This window comes from Panulirus ornatus, chromosome 50 (genome assembly GCF_036320965.1).
Source record: "Panulirus ornatus isolate Po-2019 chromosome 50, ASM3632096v1, whole genome shotgun sequence".
Taxonomy (NCBI): Eukaryota; Metazoa; Arthropoda; class Malacostraca; order Decapoda; family Palinuridae; genus Panulirus; species Panulirus ornatus.
Window position 1 is genome coordinate 14,521,102 of NC_092273.1, and position 24,823 is coordinate 14,545,924.

The 24,823-nt window shown below is 44.1% G+C and overlaps 2 protein-coding genes across 2 annotated transcripts in view; both read right to left on the reverse strand.

Moving 5' to 3' along the window:
• LOC139764628 (cyanocobalamin reductase / alkylcobalamin dealkylase-like) overlaps positions 1 to 15,974 on the reverse strand; it is a 327,989-nt gene extending 312,015 nt beyond the window's left edge. Inside the window, exon 1 of the mRNA XM_071691474.1 lies at positions 15,843 to 15,974. The gene's annotated coding sequence lies outside the window, so the exon portion shown is untranslated. The remainder of the gene's footprint in view (positions 1 to 15,842) is intronic.
• Positions 15,975 to 22,913: 6,939 nt separating this feature from the next.
• LOC139764631 (homeobox protein dve-1-like) overlaps positions 22,914 to 24,823 on the reverse strand; it is a 404,802-nt gene continuing 402,892 nt past the window's right edge. The window contains exon 12 of the mRNA XM_071691480.1: positions 22,914 to 23,991. Coding sequence (XP_071547581.1) covers positions 23,716 to 23,991 — 276 coding nt within the window. The 3' untranslated portion in view covers positions 22,914 to 23,715. The remainder of the gene's footprint in view (positions 23,992 to 24,823) is intronic.

Below are 24,823 nucleotides of genomic sequence, written 5' to 3' on the forward strand. Positions count from 1 at the left end.
TTGTTCGCTGATGATACAGCGCTGGTGGCGGATTCATGTGAGAAACTGCAGAAGCTGGTGACGGAGTTTGGTAAAGTGTGTGGAAGAAGAAAGTTAAGAGTAAATGTCAATAAGAGCAAGGTTATTAGGTACAGTAGGGTTGAGGGTCAAGTCAATTGGGAGGTGAGTTTGAATGGTGAGAGGCTGGAGGAAGTGAAGTGTTTTAGATATCTGGGAGTGGATCTGTCAGCGGATGGAACCATGGAAGCGGAAGTGGATCATAGGGTGGGGGAGGGGGCGAAAATTTTGGGAGCCTTGAAAAATGTGTGGAAGTCGAGAACATTATCCCGGAAAGCAAAAATGGGTATGTTTGAAGGAATAGTAGTTCCAACAATGTTGTATGGTTGCGAGGCGTGGGCTATGGATAGAGTTGTGCGCAGGAGGATGGATGTGCTGGAAATGAGATGTTTGAGGACAATGTGTGGTGTGAGGTGGTTTGATCGAGTAAGCAACGTAAGGGTAAGAGAGATGTGTGGAAATAAAAAGAGCGTGGTTGAGAGAGCAGAAGAGGGTGTTTTGAAATGGTTTGGGCACATGGAGAGAATGAGTGAGGAAAGATTGACCAAGAGGATATATGTGTCGGAGGTGGAGGGAACGAGGAGAAGAGGGAGACCAAATTGGAGGTGGAAAGATGGAGTGAAAAGGATTTTGTGTGATCGGGGCCTGAACATGCAGGAGGGTGAAAGGAGGGCAAGGAATAGAGTGAATTGGAGCGATGTGGTATACAGGGGTTGACGTGCTGTCAGTGGATTGAATCAAGGCATGTGAAGCGTCTGGGGTAAACCATGGAAGGCTGTGTAGGTATGTATATTTGCGTGTGTGGACGTGTGTATGTACATGTGTATGGGGGGGGTTGGGCCATTTCTTTCGTCTGTTTCCTTGCGCTACCTCGCAAACGTGGGAGACAGCGACAAAGTATAAAAAAAAAAAAAAAAAAAAAAAAAAAAAAAAAAAATATATATATATATATATATATATATATATATATATATATATATATATATATATATATATATATATATATATATGCGTAACAATAAGTTAGAGACTCCTTAGCGAACAAGCATACATATTGTTCAAACGAACTTTCGAATAGGAATTACTTACACAGCAAAATGTGGTGCGGTAATGTTGACAATACACCAACATAACCATACTGATGTTGGTAATACAACAACAGAACCATACTGATGTTGGTAATACAACAGCAGAACCATACTGATGTTGGCAATACAACAACAGAACCATACTGATGTTGGTAATACAACAACAGAACCATACTGATGTTGGCAATACAACAGCAGAACCATACTGATGTTGGTAATACAACAGCAGAACCATACTGATGTTGGCAATACAACAACAGAACCATACTGATGTTGGTAATACAACAACAGAACCATACTGATGTTGGCAATACAACAACAGAACCATACTGATGTTGGTAATACAACAGCAGAACCATACTGATGTTGGTAATACAACAACAGAACAATGCTGATATTGGCAATACAACAAAACCATATTGATGTTAGTAATACAACGGAACCATTCTGATGGTGGTAATACAACAATAGATCCATACTGATGGTGGTAATACAACAACAGAACCATACTGATGTTGGTAATACAACAACAGAACAATGCTGATATTGGCAATACAACAAAACCATATTGATGTTAGTAATACAACGGAACCATTCTGATGGTGGTAATACAACAACAGAACCATTATGATGGTGGTAATACAACAATAGATCCATACTGATGTTGGTAAGACAACAACAGAACCATACTGATGGTGGTAATACAATAGAACCATAATGATGTTGGTAATACAACAACAGAACCATACTGATGGTGGTAATACAACAGAACCATTATGATGGTGGTAATACAATAGAACCATAATGATGTTGGTAATACAACAGAACCATCCTGATGTTGGTAATACAACAGAACCATACTGATGGTGGTAATACAACAACAGAAAAATACTGATGGTGGTAATACAACAGAACCATACTAATGGGGGTAATACAACAACAGAACCATACTGATGTTGGCAATACAACAGAACCATACTGATGGTGGTAATACAACAGAACCAATATGATAGTGGTAATACAACAGAACCATACTGATGTTGGTAATACAACAGAACCATACTGATGGTGGTAATACAACAACAGAAAAATACTGATGGTGGTAATACAACAGAACCATACTAATGGGGGTAATACAACAACAGAACCATACTGATGTTGGCAATACAACAGAACCATACTGATGGTGGTAACACAACAGAACCATACTGATGTTGGCAATACAACAGAACCATACTGATGGTGGTAATACAACAGAACCAATATGATAGTGGTAATACAACAGAACCATAATGATGTAACACAACAGAACCATAATGATGTTGGTAATACAATAGAACCACACTGATGTTGGTAATACAACAGAACCATACTGATGTTGGTAATACAACAACGGAACCATACTGATGTTGGTAATACAACAGAACCATACTGATGTTGGTAATACAACAGAACCATACTGATGTTCGTAATACAACAACGGAACCATACTGATGTTGGTAATACAACTAAACCATACTGATGTTGGTAATACAACAACAGAACCATACTGATGCTGGTAATACAACAACAGAACCATACTGATGTTGGTAATACAACAGAACCATATTGATGTTGGTAATACAACAGAACCATACTGATGTTGGTAATACAACAGAACCATACTGATGTTGGTAATACAACAGAACCATACTGATGTTGGTAATACAACAGAACCATACTGATGTTGGTAATACAACAACAGAACCATACTGATGTTGGTAATACAACAGATCCATGCTGATGGTGGTAATACAACAGAACCATACTGTGGTAATACAACAGAACCATGCTGATGGTGGTAATACAACAGAACCATACTGATGTTGGTAATACAACAGAACCATACTGATGTTGGTAATACAACAACGGAACCATACTGATGGTGGTAATACAACAGAACCATACTGATTTTGGTAATACAACAGAACCATACTGATGTTGGTAATACAACAACAGAACCATACTGATGTTGGTAATACAACAACGGAACCATACTGATGGTGGTAATACAACAGAACCATACTGATGTTGGTAATACAACAGCAGAACCATACTGATGTTGGTAATACAACAACAGAACCATAGTGATGGTGGTAATACAACAACGGAACCATACTGATGGTGGTAATACAACAACAGAACCATAATGATGTTGGTAATACAACAACGGAACCATACTGATGTTGCTAATACAACAATAGAACCATAATAATGTTGGCAATACAGCAACAAAATGATAATGATGTTGGTAATACAACAACAGAACTATACTGATGTTGGCAATACAACAGAACCATAATGATGTTGGTAATACAACAACAGAACCATAATGATGGTGGTAATACAACAGAACCATAATGATGGTGGTAATACAACAACATAACCATACTGATGTTGGTAATAAAACAACAGACCCATAATGATGTTGGTAATACAACAACAGAACGATAATGATGTTGGTAATACAACAACAGAACCATACTAATGGCTGTAATACAACAACAGGACCATACTGATGCTGGTAATACAACACAACCATACTGATGGTGGTAATACAACAACAGAACCATACTGATGGTGGTAATACAACAACAGAACCATACTGAAGGTAGTAATACAACAACAGAACCATAGTGATGGTGGTGATACAACAACAGAACCATAATGATGGTGGTAATACAACAACAGAACCATACTGAAGGTAGTAATACAACAACAGAACCATAGTGATGGTGGTGATACAACAACAGAACCATAATGATGGTGGTAATACAACAACAGAACCATACTGATGGTGGTAATACAACAACAGAACCATACTGATGGTGGTGATACAACAACAGAACCATACTGATGGTGGTAATACAACAACAGAACCATACTGATGGTGGTAATACAACAACAGAACCATACCGATGGTGGTAATACAACAACAGAACCATAATGATGGTGGTAATACAACAACAGAGCCATAATGATGTTGGTAATACAGTCTGCTGGTGCAATAACCGTCTCTCATCCTATAAAACCACCTTGACCGACCACAGCAGGGATCCCACGTAAACACAACCCTTGGAGAAAAAAATGTACCTTCGCCACACGAGACGTGTGTGTTTATCGCGGGTCGAACTCTCCTGAAGTTGTTGGTAGATGTACTCCAGTACACCATCATTATCTATCATGCATCACTGTCTATCACGGGAAAGAGTGAAGTGGTTAGAAGTTTAGTCTTAGGGGATAGTCACATGTTTACAAGATGGCACACCAGCTACGTCTCTTCGTTGTATATCAACTGACTTATATTTCATTCTTGTGTTTCCCCTGATGATGTGATTATTACACGAAAGTGCACTTGGAAACTTATCATAGGAATATATATATAATACACACACACACACTCACACACACACATATATATATATATATATATATATATATATATATATATATATATATATATATATATATATCAGTAAATGCAGGAAGAATATCTAATCGTATGGACGTGGTATTAAACACGACTGCATAGTCGCAATTATTCACCTTCCTTCTTATGTTCTCCAATTTTCTTATCACCATTCCGCCATGAAGTCAAGATCTACACAAACACATATATAATCCCACTGCAATTATTCATTCTACCTCCATGTTTCACCTTCACAGAAACACCTTCAGGTATATACGTATAAAAATGTGTCAAATATCCCACACACTAAATACTGTATAACCAGAATGTACAGATGCTGCATGTTTATATGCAATCACGATATGTATGGTGGTGAATAATATGTAAGGTGGTGAATAATATGTAAGGTGATGAACAATATGTACGGTGATGAACAGCATGTATAGTGGTGAATAATATGTATTGTTCACCCCTAGGCTAGAGGGAAGGGTCACTGGTCGCTGAATGGGGTTATGACCTTAATAGATGCGGAGGCATATATATATATATATATATATATATATATATATATATATATAAAAGCTTTGCGGAAGATGAAAGCCAGCAAGGCAGCAGGTTTGGATGGTATTGCAGTGGAATTTATTAAAAAAGGGGGTGACTGTATTGTTGACTGGTTGGTAAGGTAATTTAATGTATGTATGACTCATGGTGAGGTGCCTGAGGATTGGCGGAATGCGTGCATAGTGCCATTGTACAAAGGCAAAGGGGATAAGAGTGAGTGCTCAAATTACAGAGGTATAAGTTTGTTGAGTATTCCTGGTAAATTATATGGGAGGGTATTGATTGAGAGGGTGAAGGCATGTACAGAGCATCAGATTGGGGAAGAGCAGTGTGGTTTCAGAAGTGGTAGAGGATGTGTGGATCAGGTGTTTGCTTTGAAGAATGTATGTGAGAAATACTTAGAAAAGCAAATGGATTTGTATGTAGCATTTATGGATCTGGAGAAGGCATATGATAGAGTTGATAGAGATGCTCTGTGGAAGGTATTAAGAATATATGGTGTGGGAGGCAAGTTGTTAGAAGAAGTAAAAGTTTTTATCGAGGATGTAAGGCATGTGTACGTGTAGGAAGAGAGGAAAGTGATTGGTTCTCAGTGAATGTAAGTTTGCGGCAGGGGTGTGTGATGTCTCCATGGTTGTTTAATTTGTTTATGGATGGGGTTGTTAGGGAGGTGAATGCAAGTTTTGGAAAGAGGGGCAAGAATGAAGTCTGTTGTGGATGAGAGAGCTTGGGAAGTGAGTCAGTTGTTGTTCGCTGATGATACAGCGCTGGTGGCTGATTCATGTGAGAAACTGCAGAAGCTGGTGACTGAGTTTGGTAAAGTGTGTGAAAGAAGAAAGTTAAGAGTAAATGTGAATAAGAGCAAGGTTATTAGGTACAGTAGGGTTGAGGGTCAAGTCAATTGGGAGGTAAGTTTGAATGGAGAAAAACTGGAGGAAGTAAAGTGTTTTAGATATCTGGGAGTGGATCTGGCAGCGGATGGAACCATGGAAGCGGAAGTGAATCATAGGGTGGGGGAGGGGGCGAAAATCCTGGGAGCCTTGAAGAATGTGTGGAAGTCGAGAACATTATCTCGGAAAGCAAAAATGGGCATGTTTGAAGGAATAGTGGTTCCAACAATGTTGTATGGTTGCGAGGCGTGGGCTATGGATAGAGTTGTGCGCAGGAGGGTGGATGTGCTGGAAATGAGATGTTTGAGAACAATGTGTGGTGTGAGGTGTTTGATCGAGTAAGTAATGTAAGGATAAGAGAGATGTGTGGAAATAAAAAGAGCGTGGTTGAGAGAGCAGAAGAGGGTGTTTTGAAATGGTTTGGGCACATGGAGAGAATGAGTGAGGAAAGATTGACCAAGAGGATATATGTGTCGGAGGTGGAGGAAACGAGGAGAAATGGGAGACCAAATTGGAGGTGGAAAGATGGAGTGAAAAAGATTTTGTGTGATCGGGGCCTGAACATGCAGGAGGGTGAAAGGAGGGCAAGGAATAGAGTGAACTGGATCGATGTGGTATACCGGGGTTGACGTGCTGTCAGTGGATTGAATCAGGGCATGTGAAGCGTCTGGGGTAAACCATGGAAAGTTGTCTGGGGCCTGGATGTGGAAAGGGAGCTGTGGTTTCGGGCATTATTGCGTGGCAGCTAGAGACTGAGTGTGAACGAATGGGGCCTTTGTTGTCTTTTCCTAGTGCTACCTCGCACACATGAGGGGGGAGGGGGAAGGTATTCCATGTGTGGCGAGGTGGCGATGGGAGTGAATGGGGGCAGACAGTGTGAACTGTGTGAATGGGTATATATGTATGTGTCTGTGTATGTATATGTATGTGTACATTGAGATGTATAGGTATGTATATTTGCGTGTGTGGACGTGTGTGTGTATACATTGTGTATGGGGTGGGTTGGGCCATTTCTTTCGTCTGTTTCCTTGCGCTACCTCGCAAACGCGGGAGACAGCGACAAAGCAAAATAAAATGAATAAATAAATAAATAATATATATATATATATATATATATATATATATATATATATATATATATATATATATATATATATATATATAAATATATATATATATATATATATATATATATATATATATATATATATATATATATATATATATATATACTTCCTCAAAACCCGATGACAAATCCAACAGCACAATGACACCATCACCTGCGTACGATACTTCAACCCTGAGTACGATACTTCAACCCCTGACTACGATACTTCAACCCCGGGTACGATATTTCAACCCCTGAGTACGATACTTCAACCCCTGACTATGATACTTCAACCCCGGTGTACGATACTTCAACCCCTGAGTACGATAGTTCAACCCCTGGGTACGATAGTTCAACCCCTTGGTACGATACTTCAACCTCTGAGTGCGATACTTCAACCCCTAGGTACGATACTTCAACCCGTGAGTACGATAGTTCAACCCCTGGGTACGATACTTCAACCTCTGAGTACGATACTTCAACCCCTAGGTACGATAATTCAACTCCTGAGTACGATAGTTCAACCCCGGGGTACGATACTTCAACCCCTGAGTACGATACTTCAACCCCTGGGTACGATACTTCAACCACTGAGTACGATACTTCAACCCCGGGGTACGATACTTCAACCCCTGAGTACGATAGTTCAACCCCGGGGTACGATACTTCAACCTCTGAGTACGATACTTCAACTTCAGTACATGGGAAGGACAGGTAACAGAAGACCTGATGGTCTATGACGAGGTTATCTGCTGGAGGACAGTACATGGGAAGGACAGATAACAGAAGACCTGATGGTCTATGATGAGGTTATCTGCTGGAGGACAGTACATAGGAAGGACAGGTAACACAAGACCTGATGGTCTATGACGAGGTTATCTGCTGGAGGACAGTACGTAGGAAGGACAGATAACACAAGACCTGATGGTCTATGACGAGGTTATCTGCTGGAGGACAGTACATAGGAAGGACAGGTAACACAAGACCTGATGGTCTATGACGAGGTTATCTGCTGGAGGACAGACAGTACATAGGAAGGCCAGGGAACACAAGACCTGATGGTCTATGACGAGGTTATCTGCTGGAGGACAGTACATGGGAAGGACAGGTAACACAAGACCTGATGGTCTATGATGGAGGACAGTAATAGTAATCTATATTTCAATAATTCATAAAGTCAGTACATCAGAAGGCCTCACTTATAATTTTTAACCCAGGAGTACCTATTTACGGTGGAATCTGGTGAATTGTGGTGGTGGTGTGGTGGCCCTGTAATGTTGTGTGGTGAGATGTGGTGGTGGTGTGGTGATTCGTAAGGTGCAGTGTGGTGGTGGTGTGGTGATTCGTAAGGTGCAGCGTGGTGGTGGTGTGGTGATTCGTAAGGTGTAGTGTGGTGGTGGTGTGGTGGTTCGTAAGGTGCAGTGTGGTGGTGGTGTGGTGATTCGTAAGGTGTAGTGTGGTGGTGGTGTGGTGGTTCGTAAGGTGCAGTGTGGTGGTGGTGTGGTGATTCGTAAGGTGCAGTGTGGTGGTGGTGTGGTGATTCGTAAGGTGCAGTGTGGTGGTGGTGTGGTGATTCGTAAGGTGCAGCGTGGTGGTGGTGTGGTGATTCGTAAGGTGTAGTGTGGTGGTGGTGTGGTGATTCGTAAGGTGCAGCGTGGTGGTGGTGTGGTGATTCGTAAGGTGCAGCGTGGTGGTGGTGTGGTGGCTCAGCAGGTGAGCTGTGGTGTGGTGTGGTGTGGTTCTAATGTAGCACCTCTGCAGGCCGAGTCTAGTGAGTTGTGGTGGTAGTGGTGGGATGGTAGGTGGAGTGTGGTGGTGGTGGTGGTGGGGTGGTAGGTGGAGTGTGGTGGTGGTGGTGGTGGGGTGGTAGGTGGAGTGTGGTGGTGGTTGTGGTGGGGTGGTAGGTGGAGTGTGGTGGTGGTGGTGGTGGGGTGGTAGGTGGAGTGTGGTGGTGGTGGTGGTGGTGGGGTGGTAGGTGGAGTGTGGTGGTGGTGGTGGTGGTGGTGGGGTGGTAGGTGGAGTGTGGTGGTGGTGGTGGTGGGGTGGTAGGTGGAGTGTGGTGGTGGTGGTGGTGGTGGTGGGTGGTAGGTGGAGTGTGGTGGTGGTGGTGGTGGTGGTGGTGGTGGGGTGGTAGGTGGAGTGTGGTGGTGGTGGTGGTGGGGTGGTAGGTGGAGTGTGGTGGTGGTGGTGGTGGGGTGGTAGGTGGAGTGTGGTGGTGGTGATGATGGGGTGGTAGGTGAGTGTGGTGGTGGTGGTGGTGGTGGGTGGTTGGTGGTGGTGGGGTGGTAGGTGGAGTGTGGAGGGTGGTGGTGGTGGTGGGGTGGTAGGTGGTGTGTGGTGGTGGTGGTAATGGTGGGGTGGTAGGTGGAGTGTGGTGGTGGTGGTGGTGGTGGTGGTGGGGTGGTAGGTGGAGTGTGGTGGTGGTGGTGGTGGTGGTGGTGGGGTGGTGGTGGTGGTGGTGGTGGTGGGGTGGTAGGTGAGTGTGGTGGTGGTGGTGGTGGTGGGGTGGTAGGTGGAGTGTGGTGGTGGTGGTGGTGGGTGGTAGGTGGAGTGTGGTGGTGGTGGTGGTGGTGGGGTGGTAGGTGGAGTGTGGTGGTGGTGGTGGTGGTGGGTGGTAGGTGGAGTGTGGTGGTGGTGGTGGTGGGGTGGTAGGTGGAGTGTGGTGGTGGTGGTGGTGGGGTGGTAGGTGGAGTGTGGTGGTGGTGGTGGTGGGGTGGTAGGTGGAGTGTGGTGGTGTGTGTGGTGGTGGTAGGTGGAGTGTGATGGTGGTGGTGGTGGGGTGGTAGGTGGAAGTGTGGTGGTGGTGGTGGTGGTTGGTTGGTAGGTGGAGTGTGGTGGTGGTAGTGGTGGGGTGGTAGGTGGAGTGTGGTGGTGGTGGTGGTGGGGGTGGTAGGTGGAGTGTGGTGGTGGTGGTGGTGGTTGGGTGGTAGGTGGAGTGTGGTGGTGGTGGTGGTTGGGTGGTAGGTGGAGTGTGGTGGTGGTGGTGGTGGTGGGGTGGTAGGTGGAGTGTGGTGGTGGTGGTGGAGGTGGTAGGTAGAGTTGTGGTGGTGGTGGTGGTGGTTGGGTGGTAGGTGGAGTGTGGTGGTAGGTGGTGGTGGTGGTAGGTGGTGGGGTGGTAGGTGAGTGTGGTGGTGGTGGTGGTGGTTGGGTGGTAGGTGGAGTGTGGTGGTGGTGGTGGTGGTTGGGTGGTAGGTGGAGTGTGGTGGTGGTGGTGGTGGTTGGGTGGTAGGTGGAGTGTGGTGGTGGTGGTGGTGGCGTGGTAGGTAGAGTGTGGTGGTGGTGGTTGGGTGGTAGGTGGAGTGTGGTGGTGGTGGTGGTGGTTGGGTGGTAGGTGGAGTGTGGTGGTGGTGGTGGTGGTGGGGTGGTAGGCTGAGTATGGTAGTGGTGGTGGTTGGGTGGTAGGTGGATTGTGGTGGTGGTGGTGGTGGGGTGGTAGGTGGAGTGTGGTGGTGGTGGTGGTGGGGTAGTAGGTAGAGGGTGGTGGTGGTTGGGTGGTAGGTGGAGTGTGGTGGTGGTGGGGTGGTAGGTGGAGTGTGGTGGTGGTGGTGGTGGGGTAGTAGGTAGAGGGTGGTGGTGGTTGGGTGGTAGGTGGAGTGTGGTGGTGGTGGGGTGGTAGGTGGAGTATGGTAGTGGTGGTGGTGGGGTGGTAGGTGGAGTGTGGTGGTGGTGGTGGTGGTGGGGTGGTAGGTGGAGTGTGGTGGTGGTGGTAGTGGTGGGGTGGTAGGTGGAGTATGGTAGTGGTGGTGGTTGGGTGGTAGGTGGAGTGTGGTGGTGGTGGTGGGGTGGTAGGTGGAGTGTGGTGGTGGTGGTGGTGGTGGGGTGGTAGGTGGAGTGTGGTGGTGGTGGTGGTTGGGTGGTAGGTGGAGTGTGGTGGTGGTGGTGGTGGTTGGGTGGTAGGTGGAGTGTGGTGGTGGTGGTGGTGGGGTGGTAGGTGGAGTGTGGTGGTGGTGGTGGTGGGGTGGTAGGTGGAGTGTGGTAGTGGTGGTGGTTGGGTGGTAGGTGGAGTGTGGTGGTGGTGGTGTGGTGGTGGTGGGGTGGTAGTTTGATGACTCACTAGAACAGACACTAAAGTAGGGTTGCTCGTGTCTTGCCCCACACCACCTCCCCAACCTCCACAACAACCCAGACACACTCTTCACCTAAACACTCTATCTCCCTCCTTCGAAGACCCACTCCCTTCATCATCTCCCCCTTCTTCCACCTTCCTTCCCTCCTTCCCCCAAGCTAATGTACTGTCACCCCCTCCTTCCTTCCCTCCCCCAAGCTAATGTACTGTCACCCCTCCTTCCTTCCCCCGTTCTCCCTCACCACCTCCCTTAGCCACTGGCGTCTGCGTCAGCCACTCTCCTACAGCGGCCTGTAATCACGATTGCACCACACCTTCTGGCCTGTGTACCTGACACTCCTCTTCCAGGTCCGCTGGTCATCTGGCGGGCCAGTTGACCCCACCCCACTCACCACTCCTCACGGTTGACCGCCATACGACCACGACGGTACGACGACTAAATACGAGGATACGACCCTACCCACTACCACCATCACCACCATGGGTGGGTGGTGCCTCCGACTACGAAAGACAAGGGTCGTACCGCCCTGCTCTGAGGCCGGCCACCGCTCGCCTCGCCCCACCAGCCCTCAACGACTCCCCTACGTTAATAGTCATCCACTCACACACACACACACACACACACACCCTCATCCATGCCACCAACCTGACCTATCCCTGGTTCGAGCCTCATCCATCCCTGGCAGCAACTTCACCTCATCCCTGGCACCGACCTCATCCATCCATGGCACCAACCTCACCCACCCATGGCACTAATTTCATGCGGCCTTCTTTCTACACCAACCTCATCCATCAACGCCACCAACCTCACCCATCACCGCCACCAACCTCGCCCATGACTGGTATCAACCTCACCCATCTCTGGCACTAGTCTCACGCCTCCCCGTCACCATCATCATCCATCACTGGTACTAACCTCATCCATCCCTGGTACCAACCTAACTCATCCGTGGGACCAATATCACCCAACCATAGCAACGTCCCTGACACCATCCTCATCCATCACGGGTACGAAACTCATCCATCCCGGGTGTTTACTACTTCATCGCCCTTCCCTAGAATCAACCTAACACATCCCTGGCATCAGCCTCATCCATCCATGGCACCACCCTCACCCATCCCTGGGACCAACCTCACCCATCTCTGGCATTAACCCTCACCCATCCATGGCACCACCCTCATTCACTCATGGCATTAACCTCACCCATCCATGGCACCAACCTCACCCATGCACGGCACCAACCTCACCCATCCATGGCACCAACCTCACCCATCCATGGCACCAACCTCACCCATCCTTGACACCAACCGTCAACCCATCCTTGACACCATTCTCACCCATCCATAGCACCAATCTCACCCATCCCTGGCACCAGCCTCACCCATCCATGGCATCAACCTCATCCATCCATGGCACCAACCTCACCCACTCATGGTACCACCCTCACCCACCCATGGCACGACCCTCACCCACCTATGGCACGACCCTCACTCACTCATGGTACCACCCTCACCCACTCATGGCACGACCCTCACCCACTCATGATACCACCCCTCACCCATCCCTGGCACCAGCCCTCACCCATCACTGGCACCACCCCTCACCCATCCCTCTCTCCCCCCACACACAGGGGTCCTCATCATCTGCCCACTCCGGCAGAAAGCGCTCAGCCCCCACTGATCATGTTTCCAGTCTCCTTATTAGCAAAAATTGGACTAAAAGCTGAGACTTTGTCCTTTTTACCAGTTAATTAACTGGGGATAATTGCATTACCAAGTATTCACAATCTGGCCCCCACCCATGAAAGACGCGTTTTAATGGGCATGCCAGCTACCGCCAACATAATCGCCGAACTACAGGAAGGAGGAGGAAGGAGGGGGAAGAAAAAAATGACTATCGCAACTTGTACCAGATTATGTAGCGTTAATTGACGATGTGTTATTCGGAATTACGATGCTGGGTCGTTGTTATAAGACGTAGTGTACGTAGAAGAGGTAACTACCCACTCGTCAAATTACCATCAACCTGGGTGTGTCTCGTTTGAAGAAGGTTAAGTTCTTCGTCGCAGAAATAGGACTCATTATACTGACGAAATATCAAAAGGGAATATATCTCGCTCTAACATACTTAAACTGTAAGATCGTAAATAAGAAACACACTGCCTGGAATATATTTAGCGAAGTTCTAGTCCCTCTAATAGCGTGGGTACAACAGAGGAGTCGTAAAGAGGTTACATAACGTTTCAAAAGATGACAAAAAGATTGAAAAGCCATAGCTTTTCTTTGTCCCTCTCTTCTCAGCTGATCCCACGATGCTGTGTACCTGTCAGTCTTTATTTAGGCAAGTTTCTCTTCCCAATAACGCCACTCTATTGCGCACTTACTATCTAAACTTACTAGCTTCATAGAAACAGTCAATAAAGCGGATTTACAATCGTGTCATTATATATATATATATATATATATATATATATATATATATATATATATATATATATATATATATACGCAGTAATATACCGAAAAGATATACACAACTCGAAAATCACCCACAAAAAATGTGGCGCGTGTGTTCCTGGTCACATAATTATATTATTCCTGAGGTAATCCCATGGGACATCATCTTCCAGTAAAACAGAGCGAGCGAAACTTGCTACATCCAGGTCCAACCACCAACACAACTTTATCAAAGTTGGAGATTTTCGCGACGTAGATGTTGGTATACATTATATTAATTAATGCTTACACAATCGATCAATTCTCCTTAGTTTGTGTTCGAGGAAAAAAAAATGAAGGCATTATAAAGATTGAGGCCAATGAAGAGAGAGAGAGAGAGAGAGAGAGAGAGAGAGAGAGAGAGAGAGAGAGAGAGAGAGAAGCAGTGTATTTATTTACACATAACTTCGCTAAGTTTTAGCGTCTATTGATAGGACGAGTTCGGTTTGCTATTACAGATAGCGTAGCCATGATCGCTTACATCAATAATTTCAGTGACACGGCAGCAACAACGCTCACTCGTCAGCGAAAGAGGTCTTGATGTGTGCACCTCCATGCCAGTGTCCGAAAGAAGACTGTACTAGGTTTCATGACGATACGAACCGTTTTACTCGATACACGACACGAAATTGCTGTGGTCTCGTTAAGCTTAAGGCTGTTGGGAACGAAATTGCTGTGGTCTCGTTAAGGGCTGTTGGGATTATCATCCATGAGTGCTTAAGGCTTGCTTAGGTTAAGTTAGGTAAGGTTTGGTTAGGTAGGTTAGATCACATTAGGTTAGGTTAGGTCACGGAAACTACGTGGAAGTACGTGGAACAATTTACCTTGACCAAGAGTAGACTTCCCACCTCCGTACTCATGGTATTAATATTCCTAATAGATCTTTCCTGACTTATTTATGGTACAGATTGAAACAAAATATTCTTACTTTCACACGGTATACTTTGTAAAACCATGAGAAGTCTTGGTATGAAAATGAAAAAAAAAAAAGAAAAAACACGAACGGCACAAATTTTGCACCTACAAAAAATTACGAACGGCACATATATTGTAGAAAGAGAAATCTACTAGGGCGGTTATCGCATCTATGAAAGCACCATCTACTGTGCATACTTTCACCAACTCTCGTTCGTCTTCTCGACATTCTACTGTCGAACAAACTGCTTGCATTAATAAGTCAAAAGTATTCGCTCTCGATATACTTAATGAGCTGGCGACAGATAAGTAGCAAGTAAAATTCTAGAATACGAACGCGTGTTTTCTAGGTGATACAAATAAACGAAATTGATACTAATGGATTCGTTATGATGTGTAGAGTTGATGCAGAGTGGGGCAAAACTTTGAAGGTGAGGGAAAGTGTGAACCAAAAACATAATGCACAGCTGAGTGTTACTAGAGTGTTACTAATGCATTCGTAACATTTTCGTCCAAATTTCCCTAATAGTACACGAACACGAGGGACACCTACGGTATATCCCGATTTACATTTCCTTGTGTCCTGTAGAAGGATGACAAAATACACTCACCGAGCGCTTGTTCGGAATCTATATTTCATAATTCGCTTTGCACTTCAATATACCAACCGAACGAAGCTGTAACACAACACGAAAATCTACCTAATTTCTTTTATCAATAATGCATTCCACTGAATGCTGCCCCAGCCATCGTAACGTCTGAATCCGAGCCTTGCAACTATCATGGGTAAGGTCAGATGTGTGCACAGATACAGGAATCGAATCAATGTTAATAAGATCTGTTCCACAAACAGTCAGATCGCTATACTTCTACAGAAACCTAAACTCAATGAACCACAGCGGAGCTGAGTGGAGTACGTTATAATAACAACGAAATTTCACTAATAATATAATCAATAGAACCCACAAGACACCTGTAGCTTTAGAGAAGGAAAACCTAGAAAATTTGCGTGTGTCTTCTAAGATCTTACCTAACAGCCTTCACCTTTCACATACCCGTTTGGCTATGTAACTACCCGATGGTCTATACATTCTATATCGCTAAAATCTCTCGTCAGCTTCCATACCCCAAGTCCCTCACGGCCGGTCAGCGAAGGGATCGTCTTGACATGCAATAACCCTCATTTAAACTCATGAAACATAATTATATATACCTGATAATGACCTGAGGTAGCACTTCTGCACTGTAGAGCTCTTCAAGAAGCTTCCTCCAGCTCATCTGGGTGATGTGGCGTTGGGAAATGAAGTAAAGTAACGCCCGGGAATATTCACTTGACCACCGACCAACGTGAACACTTTATTATGTAAACACGCGGAGGATGTCGTCGGGGTATCATCTTTTCAAAGTTCGTTGCCCCAGGCAATTAAGTGGTAAATTTATGAATATCTAGGTTTCTTATTACTTTAAAAAGTAAAGGACTTAATAATCAATTTCTATCTAATGCTGATAATCAATATATAAAGGAACTTTGTCCTACGTGAGGTTGAACTTTTTGTTTTTTTTTTAAGATGAATAGCCATTTGGTTTGTTGACATCGACACTGTCCCGTGTCATGGAATCTATTATTTATTACAGAATTACAGTAACATATATATATATATATATATATATATATATATATATATATATATATATATATATATAAAATTAAGCATTGAAAAATTAGCGAATTGTTTCTTCCCGCCTTAAAGCTCTTCTCCCTAATTAGTCGGTATTAAATAGTAGTGTTAGTGTTGTTGTTGGCGTTAAGTGTTCTCTAAGCAGGTTTGTGGGAAACGAAGCAATTGTGCCAGCCATAAATTATTGAAAATATTGGACTAAGATAACCTTGCATTGGACAGTTTTGTTTATAGTTTCGTTGGGTTCGTCTAAAGTTTCATTTAAGACTTTCATTCATTTCTGTGAACGTGATAATAATGCTGGAGTGTATGTGTGTGTGTGGCAACTGTGGGTTTATAAAGGTGGTCTCCCTTCGTCTTTTTCTGATCAAGAGGAAATTCCTCCGTACAGTAGCAATTGGAAGGGAAGGATGTTTGACTATTTGAACCACTTTGTTCAACTGCTTCATCATCGTCTCGTTACTTACCTTGACGTTTGTATTTTCTCCTCTATTCTGAACATTTAGTTTCCTTTGCTCAGCTTTATGAATGATCAGTGATTTTGCTTCCATATTCTTCTTTAAGGTTTCTAAATTGTCGTTATGATAGATGGACATATATGGGGTCTCTGGGGTTATAAGGGGTTGTATAACTTCTCTGGGGTTATAAGGGGTTGTATGATAAATATCTATAATTACCCCAGGACCAATTTCTACTTATGATCCCTGGTGTTACCCAGGACCCTTTAAAAGGCTTGTGCAGCCCAAGGGTGCGCTACTTCCAGTAGCAGGGAAATGTACACCCCTTTTTGAAATAAGTTTTTTTTACGAGACTGTCTATACTCCCAGTGATACAGCCTCGCTCAAGAGAGTCACATATTCCTTCTGTGACCTCCTTATTCTATATTCCACTCTCACCATCTTCAAGTGTCTTTCCCAAGGGCCCAAAGGACAAATAAGCAACTACTTTAAAAACTGACATTCTTTTTTTTTTTATTATGAAGAACACTAGAACCAGTACACTGTATCTCAACTGTTCTATGAGGATCATTAATGGGTGTGTGTGGGTGGGAGATACACATACTATGGCTGACATGGGTGAGGTAGGGGAGAGGAAGGGAGGGAGCGGAGGAGGAGGAGGTGGAGGAGGAGGGGATTCTAAGAGGGAGGGAGATGATGGGTAGGCACAGGTCAACACCACACAAGACTTGTTATGCCTCGACGTAACACCGTATGAAAACTATGTACATTCTGGGTAGCCTACGCAGAGACGGGGAGGGAGAGAGAGAGAGAGAGAGAGAGAGAGAGAGAGAGAGAGAGAGAGAGAGAGAGAGAGAGAGAAACACAAGCCTCCCCGTCGGCTCTCTTTACACACACACACACACACACACGCACACACACCCACCCACTGGGTATTTCTCTAAAACATTTAACGTACAAAAGAGAGAACTGGATATTTACACACAGTTCAGAGGGAGACACGACGGCTCTGCCGTGTGGTGAACCGACTTCCGTCCTCACCTGCAGGTTAAGACGCACACACACACACACACGTACACTCTCTCTCTCTCTCTCTCTCACCCTCGCTCCGTTTCTTATTTCCTTCGCAAGAGCACGACGGTACGACGGTACGACTCCTGGTCGTGTCTTGACCGACCGACCCTCCCCCTCCCCGTACGACCACGATGGGGGGGTACCTACCCCAGGGTAGTAGGATGACTGGGTTCTTGACGCCCAGAGAGTCGTCCACTCACAACCCATAGGGTCGTACCGACGTCTCCCCCCCCCTCCCCTAAAAAGGGGGTCGTACCGTCGTGCCCAAAAAAAGGGTGAGGGGCGGGGAGAGAGAGAGAGAGAGAGAGAGAGAGAGAGAGAGAGAGAGAGAGAGAGAGAGAGAGTGGAGGTGGAGTGGGTGTCAAACCCCCCCCCCAAAAAAAAAAAAAAATTTACAGCGTCGTGAAAAACCACTTCTATCTATACATATCATAAGGGTCATTCATACTTATCATTTATCATTATTTATTTTCTTTCCATAGAAATTCAGTAAAACTGTTTATTGATATACAAAAATGGGCGATACACACACACACACACTGTGCTAAACGAGGGGGGGGGGGGGGATAATATTCAGTCCTCTTAACCACGGAATATTTTCTTTTTTGGTAACACATTTTTGGGTCTGTGTATTACACAGACTGGAAGTACAGGACTGTCTGAAGTTTCGACAGTTTAAACACTCACACACACACACACCTACACACACACACCTACACACATATATGAAAAGAGCCACACATACGCATCCTGGAGGTGAAATATATATATATAACAATCTTATGTACAAGTTACACATAATATGTAGTAAATATCACAAGGAACCAGAGGAAAACGGCCCGTCATCTCTACATGGTCATTGTTTTCACACCAAATGGCTCAGTCAACAACGAACGTCAACTCGATGAAAAAAAAAATGACGCAATTAAAAAAATGATGTAATTTAAAAAAATGATGATTAAAAAAAATGATGTAATTAAAAAATGGTGTAATTAAAAAAAAAGGGTGAAATTTACATGAAAAAAGGGGGGAGGGGGGATTTATATGAAATAAGAAGGGAGGAGAGAAATTTACATAAAATTTGCCTTTATATTTTTTCCCCAGGCATTTACATTCTTTTCAATACAGTATTGAGTGTCACTGTAACCCGTGGTGGAGAAGGGAATACAAAAAAAATAATAATAATATCATGGAGCCAAGTACACAGTTCTTAACTGAACAATTATCTGGAAACAAATTAATAAAATAATCTCATATTCATACAAAGTTTTAAATAAACAAGAGTAATATACATTACATATATATATATATATATATATATATATATATATATATATATATATATATATATATATATATATATATAAAACCATTAGTTTACGAACTGTAGATATGATATCTGCTAAAAAACGAAGGAACCAGTCAATCTGGCCTCTCTCCACACACATACGCACACACACACACACACACATACACACACACCAGCCCTCCCCTCAGTCATCAATTCAGGCTGGCCTGACCCCTGACCTCTTGGGTCAAGTTAAGAAGAACCAACCAACCCCTTAAACCCTCAGGGGTGACAGGGGTTCGATGAGAAAAAAAAGGGGGGGGGGGTTTGGTAATTAAGGCTTAATGTTACGTCCATACAAAATGACTAGACAGGATGTTATATCAACACTGGATGACATACTAGATAAATTATGACACACTTTCGGGGGTGGGAGGAGGGGGGGGGTGAGTGTGGGGGTGTCTGAGGGAGGGTAGAGGGGTAGTGAGGGGAAGGGGAAGGGGGAACATCATAGACGTAAGGGGTCACCCTCACTTAATGTTAAATGTGGCTTACAAATGTACAAGAATGGAATGGTTGTGGAGCAAGTATACCCAGATATGTCGTGTGGTCTAATCCGGTGGGTATACACTTATATTGTTCTCCATTTATTTAGTTCAATTTTTCTTTTTCTTCTTTCTTCTTTCCTTCTCTCATCTCTTGGTTTAAGCGTCGAGATCCCTCTCCCTCCCCCAATTTCTCCCTCCCCCACATACACTGTATTCGAACCTGAGCGAGTGTCTCATTAATTTTTATATTTAAAGGATTTGTTATGTATATATGGGAGAAAAGAGACAAAAAAAAAAATTTTCTTTAAACAAAAACAAAGAAAAAAAAAATATCCGTTTGATTTTTCTTAAAAAAAAAAATCCATGGTTAATTTTTAGTATAAATTCCATTGTCTCATTGAATACGATGGTACGATCCTTGAGCACGTCGGTACGATCCTTGAAGCACGTCGGTACGACCCTTGAAGCACGTCGGTACGACCTTTGGAGCACGTCGGTACGACCCTTGAAGCACGTCGGTACGACCTTTGAAGCACGTCGGTACGACCCTTGGAGCACGACGGTACGATCCTTGGAGCACGACGGTAAGTTCCTTGAAACACATCGGTACGACCCCTTGGGTGTGTGATGGCCTTCTGGCTTGTCGGGTCGTACAGTCGTACTTAAGGGTCGTACTGCCGTGCTCTTTGGGGTTATAACTCCACTATAGCCCTATAGGTACCACAAAAAAGATGAAAGAAAACGAACGAAAAACAAAAAAAAAAAAATGTAGATTACTGAACTATGAACACAGACACACACACACACATGTAGGTCTTCCGTGTACTGTTCCTCGTTCATAAATTTAGTATAATAACTGCTTTACCAACACACCATTAAAAAATAAATTCGGATTTTTTTTTATCAATCTTTGAATCCTCCCCGAGCTAATGTTTCAAGCAACGCCGTGACGTCAGAGACCATACAAGCAATCGGTGTGTGTGTGTGTGTGTGTGAGAGAGAGAGAAAGAGAGAGAGAGAGAGAGAGAGAGAGAGAGAGAGAGAGAGAGAGAGAGAGAGAGAGAATGTATTCCACTAACCATACGCCCTTATGAGAGACGAGGGATTAGCCATCCAATCTACTCAGACCTTCATATATATATATATATATATATATATATATATATATATATATATATATATATATATATATATATATATATATATACCCCTCTTCGCCAATCGTCGTAGCCTCTCTGGGGGATAAGAACAGCCATATTACCTGTCATTTCTGTACTCATTAAAACAAGGAGACCACCATCAGCCAACCCGCTACCAACCTCACCTCACATCACACATCACCCGAGGCCGACGCTTGTACGATCGCGCCCCCTCCCACTCTCTCTCTCTCTCTCTCTCTCTTCCCTTAAGTCCCCTTTAAAGAGTCGACGGTGTTCGGTGTTTTGTTCTACCGTAAACCCCTTTTCCCGCTCGACGCTGCGCTGCGCTGCTCCGGTGGCGGAATGGTGCTCGAGGCTGAGGTGAGGGTCATCGCTCGCTGGCGGCAGCGAGCGGTGGTGGCACGACCACCACAAGCGATGTAAGGTATCGTAAAGTACCAGATTCTTAAACACAGGGTCAAAATATGACGTGTGTTGGGGGGAGTACATGGTTTATCCACACTCCCGCAGTGTGTGTGTGCGCGCGCCCCCGCCCCTGGCCAACAACACCGCAGGGGGATATAGTCTTGCTCTTCGCTGAGGAGTAGAGAGGAGGCAGACATCCTCCTCCAGCGTGTTTATCACTGGCTTTTGACTGCCCGATCGAAACTCCGAGTGTAAATATATATATATATATATATATATATATATATATATATATATATATATATATATATATATATATATATATATATATACATATACGAATAAAGTGCATATGGACGCGCACCTTCATAGAACATACAAACCTCCAACAGCCAGGATCGAACCCGGGACCCCTGTGTCACAAGCGGGAATGCTACCGCTAGGCTATGGGCCTGGCTAATATATATATATATATATAAATATATATATATATATATATATATATATATATATATATATATATATATATATATATATATATATATATATATATATATTGGAAAGAATCACAATTGAGGGCGTGCTGTTAAAATTTGTACAGTTCCCCTTCTTGTCCAGATGATAAGTTTATGATACGCTTGTTGCCACACTCGAACGCACCTACATTCGGGCAGTCTACTGTTTACCAAATGGCGTTCTAGCTACGTCTCTTCGTTGTGTATCAACTGACTATTATGTTTCTTTCTCGTATCTTTCCTCATGATGTGAATATTACACAAAAGTGCACTTGGGAACTTATTGTGTTTCATTTCCCCGTGCACTCATATGAATATATATATATATATATATATATATATATATATATATATATATATATATATATATATATATATATATTATTAGTGAAAGCTTATAATCCTCTCACGTCCAAATACGCCGGAGGAAAAGCAACGGGAGGCAATCTCCACCACTTTTGTGATCGCTGTGATTAGCGAAATGGAAACAGGGAAATTCTCTAGATTTCTGGCTTCACCCGAGAGTTGATTTGTGCCGACGCATTTAAAGTGTTCCAGAGCTCGTCCTGGTATCACATACACACAGGCTGAACACACATATATACAACAGAGCTGATATCTTATCCTTTTTTTTTCACGTTATCAGTATGACTTGGTGGCCAGCGTCAACAGATCTGTCTTCTTAGATTGATTTCCAAGAGGTGTGTGTGTGTGTGTGTGTGTGTGTGTGTGTGTGCGACATGAATGGCTTCCCTCCGTAATCATACGTAAATGAGGACGAGGTTACGATCGTAACGACGACAACAACGAGGATGATCACACGTCTCTCCGGTACGATGACCCTCAACGATCAGGTCATACACTTACGTCATCGTACTTAATGGTCGTTACTGTCGTACTTTGTAAGGGTCGTACCGTCGCGCTGAACAGAGGCAAGTACCGATAGGCTGAAGTCGTTAGACACAAGAGAGCGGAGAATGCGACACAGTTTTCTTAAATCAAATTTTTCATTCCCACAATAAAAGATTTTACCATTAGGATCTCATGTATATTCCTTACGACCTCGAGTGTGAGTGAAAAAGGTCAGGTATGTTCAGACGCTTTCCAGGAGATGAGAGAACACTTCAAAAAACTTTTAATATTTTTTTTCTTTTTCCTTTCCTTTCCTTATTCCAGGAGGCTGGAGCACCTCAAGTGGGGTGGGGAGTTCCTGGAAGCATCTGCATGCCATGTCTTCAAGACCCTTCGACCACCGTCACCAACACATTCCATGACTAGACCACATATATGCATGCTCCATGACTTTGAACCCCGTTCATTACTTGTTCCAGTAACTCTTAAGACCACAGTCGCCCATGCGCGTTCCATGACTTGAGGAGCACGTCCGACCGACGTTGCCGGCCACGTGCTCCACGTCTTTTTTTTTTAGTCGACCAGTCACCACGTGTTCTGTTACATCGAGTCAGCACGTGGTCCACAGGCACAGACACCGTCGTCGACCGCACCGGGTTTCGAAGCACCGAAGCAAACCATATGATTCACTCACTCCTTTTTCTCCTTTTTTTTCCTCTCCCTTCTGAACGACACAAGGGAACACCTTACATTGCTTTCCTCCCGTGTCATCAGTAGTACACTTGGAGAAGACACCCTCTTCGTATATCTTATATAGTCCATATAGGTAGTATACAGGCCAGCAGCGGGCGTAGGCTCAAGACGACGCTCATCATCTCCTTGGGCAAGGGGTTTCCGTTTCCCCGGGAGTCGAAACGGGTTCATGGCGTTCGCTCACTCGGGGTGAAGATCCTGAGGGGGTGGGTGGTGGGCCGCCGCCGGCTGTGCCTCCTGCAGGTTGATCCACCACGGCGCCGGGGCCACGGGCGGGTATCCGAAGGCAGGCCTAGGAGGGTGAACCCAGGGCGGCGGCTCGTGGAGATAAGTGGGCCTCGACAACCCGACGCCCTACATGGAGACCCGCAGCCTCTTGCACTTGGCTCGGCGGTTCTTGAACCAGAACTGGACGTTCTTGGGCTCGAGCTTGGGGAACTTCTGGCGGTAGGGCATGCGGTTCAGCTCCTCGGTGTACTTGAGGATGAGGTTGTGGCTCGGGTGGGTGTTGATGGCGAACCACTGCTCCAGACGGGGCACCTCCGTCACCGGGTCTATGAAGGTGCGGTTCCGCTTCCGCCGCTCCTCCGGCGGCCCGCTGCTCCCCAGACCGCTAGAGAACGGCGACACCTGAAGCATCAGGAAGATAAGAGGAAAATATGAATCAATGAATCGATAGAATTACGCAATGATCACGCTATTCTATATAACACTATCTGTGATATAGCGTATATACGCAATGATCACACTATTCTATATGACACTATCTGTGATATAGCGTATGTGCGAGAGCAAGTATACGCAATGATCACACTATTCTATATGACACTATCTGTGATATAGCGTATATACGCAATGATCACACTATTCTATATGACACTATCTGTGATATAGCGTATATACGCAATGATCACACTATTCTATATGACACTATCTGTGATATAGCGTATGTGCGAGAGCAAGTATACACAATGATCACACTATTCTATATAGTACTATCTGTGATATAGCGTATATACGCAATGATCACGCTATTCTATATAACACTATCTGTGATATAGCGTATGTGCAAGAGCAAGTATACGCAATGATCACACTATTCTATATGACACAGTATCTGTGATATAGTGTATGTACGAGAGCAAGTATACGGGATCCATAGACTTTTCTATCATATATCATAAGAGATTGTAATACTACAATGAAAAATGAGAAGCATTATGAGAATAATATATACATATGACTACTAAAATGGCAAAATACATGAAATGTATTCTCTTACATATGATGTAAAATTATAATACTAAGATGATAAGATGAAATATTAACAGAGCTGTGGTTAAGAATATATATATATATATATATATATATATATATATATATATATATATATATATATATATATATATATATATATATATATATATATTTATTTAAAAAAAAATGGTAAAACAGACAAGCT